At 46.9% G+C, this 2,480-nt stretch overlaps 1 protein-coding gene across 1 annotated transcript in view; it reads right to left on the minus strand.

The window, feature by feature from the left end:
- Positions 1-395: 395 nt before the first annotated feature.
- SARC_03228 (hypothetical protein) overlaps positions 396-2,480 on the minus strand; it is a 3,367-nt gene continuing 1,282 nt past the window's right edge. The window contains exons 2-4 of the mRNA XM_014302982.1: positions 1,922-2,059; positions 1,329-1,388; positions 396-539 (exon numbers count right to left, since the gene is read on the minus strand). Coding sequence (XP_014158457.1) covers positions 478-539; positions 1,329-1,388; positions 1,922-2,059 — 260 coding nt within the window. The 3' untranslated portion in view covers positions 396-477. The remainder of the gene's footprint in view (positions 540-1,328; positions 1,389-1,921; positions 2,060-2,480) is intronic.

Genomic DNA, 2,480 nt, shown 5'->3' on the forward strand with positions numbered 1-2,480 from the left:
TGCCAATCAATGCGATGCAACAGGTCAATAAAACAATAAGGGACACGTGGGCTGGTTAAGCGTTGGATATCAGTCTTATTGTCGCAGGTATCAGGTGTCAATTGAAGTCTTCGAGTATGCTGCACTCAGCGCGTGCTTGGCCTCATCTACGGCATGTGATTGACATGTCCACTGCATGTGATTGATATGTCCACTGTGTGTGATTGATATGTCTACTGTGTGAGAGAGATATGAGGTGCACGTGGAGGCCTTGAACAGACGCCAACCGCTTCCGATCCACTGCACCTCTTAACAGGAGAACGTCAACAGCGGTGGAACTGAACACACCACCCGCGCACGGGTATCATACTATGCACAAGCAGACCGTATACGTACACCTGTACACCTTTGTTAGGTGCCGGTGTTGATGCTGATATTGATGCTGGCGCCCTAAGTTTTAGTTTTTTTCTTTCACGGCGTCTATTCCCGATTAAGATACTAGAAACCTATGTTCCCCATATCCATCTCAACTTTGCTGAGCACTTTCTGGTTTGCCTCACCTGCAAATAGGCAGATTCAATTTATACGGTGCGAATTAAGCTGCAAGCTGCACCTACGATAATTTTGGGTACGCACGCTGAAATCACAGCCCCAGCTGGCTACGTTCTACGTATGCACACACCAGACGGCCAACTGTGAAGCTAATCAGCGTAGACCATATATCTACATAGGCACACACTGAAAAGGCCAGTTGTGAAGCTAATCAGGGCGTACCTCCTTTCTATATATGTACACTTCGAACGCGACAGTAGTGGACGGGCGTGTAGAAGACGATGCAAGGCGGTGTTCTGGCACAGACACACACATGCTATTCTCCATCTGGCACAAATGCAGGCATACGGTTGATACTGACATATACACACTCCCTAACCTAGATATGTGATTGCCGGAACATTCCATGCGATATTTCAAAGCTGTCACAGCCGTTAGCTTGGACACCGACTCGTGCAGTGGATAACACTGGCACACATGCCCAGTCTATTGATTCTGATACAGCCACAGGCGACCTTGTGCAACTGACATGTTCTGATACAGCCACAGGCGACTTTGTGCAACTGACATGTTCTGATACAGCCACAGGCGACCTTGTGCAACTGATATGCACTCATATATCGGCTGTCGAATCAGTCGGTGATTGGACACTGATACATGCGATGTTTTGCAGCACTTGAGAGGCTTGGAAAGTGACCTGTTTTTAGTCTTGAACACTGGCACACACCGGTAATCTGCCACAGAAAAATGTCATGGTTTAGCCCTGACACTGACAATCAGTGGTCTAAAGCGCATACCTGTGGCTTCGTCTAGCCGCACGCGCTGAGTTAACGCATCGATCACGCCGGTGGTGCGGGCTGTGATGGTACAAACCAACAAGAGGACGAGAATCAATATGATATAGCAGTATTAACGCTTTGAAAGCCAGCGACATGGGTCGTTGCAGACGAGTATAGGTGTGCTGAGCCTATGTACAGAAAACGTTCTGCATGTAAACGTATCACCCTGTCTGAAGTGGCCAAGACACGAACGAATACGAGCCAGGACTGGTGGAATGTGATGTGTGCAAACAACAAGCAGGGTTCGCATCCCGATCTCTCGAACTGTGCACCTATGAGTATCACAGCATACGGACAAGGCATTGGGCGGAGGTATGCTCCAAAGGGCATGGTATACACCTACATACTGCACTGTTCATAACTAGAGAATACAACAACCACGAATGAGTGCCCACACACTCTCAGCGCACCTGACACGTGGCAGACCCTTAAGGAGATGGGAGTCTTCTACAAGGAGATGATAGTAGCATGCTATACACCTACATACTGCACTGTTCATAACTAGAGAATAAAACAACCACGAATGAGAGCCCCACACATTCTCAGCGCACCTGACACGTGGCAGACCCTTAAAGTGATGGGAGTCTTCTGCAAGGAGATGATAGTAGTCATGGCGGTAGACACCAGCAGAAACTGCGGACGGCCGCAGCGGACTATGGCCACGCCCAACTCTGGGTCGACATACTTCACTGTTGAATGGTAGGCGATAGACGACATGATGAGATAGGTGGTGTGATAGGTATAAGAAAAGAATAGCTTTATATTCAGCAGAATTCACAGTGAAATGGTTTGAGCAATTGTTGCGATAGACTACACGGATTCAGAGTATATGCCATGAACAAATGGTTGGTGCTATTTATTTTTTAATCATTGAGCCAATCGGATGATTGCTGACACCGGCTATACAGACCATGCCCGTATAAACAGCAGGCGTGTATGACCTCCCACAAGCATTAAATAATAATGACAGTACTAGAATAGCTTACTATTGAATTGGTGTAGGAATGTACTTGCCACTTAGCCGTGTAGGAATAGACTTGCCACTTAGCCGTAAAGATAATATATTTGCACACACACTCGCACACAAACACCTATATATATATATATATA

The sequence above is a fragment of the Sphaeroforma arctica genome, assembly GCF_001186125.1.
Source record: "Sphaeroforma arctica JP610 unplaced genomic scaffold supercont1.160, whole genome shotgun sequence".
NCBI classification, from domain to species: domain Eukaryota; class Ichthyosporea; order Ichthyophonida; genus Sphaeroforma; species Sphaeroforma arctica.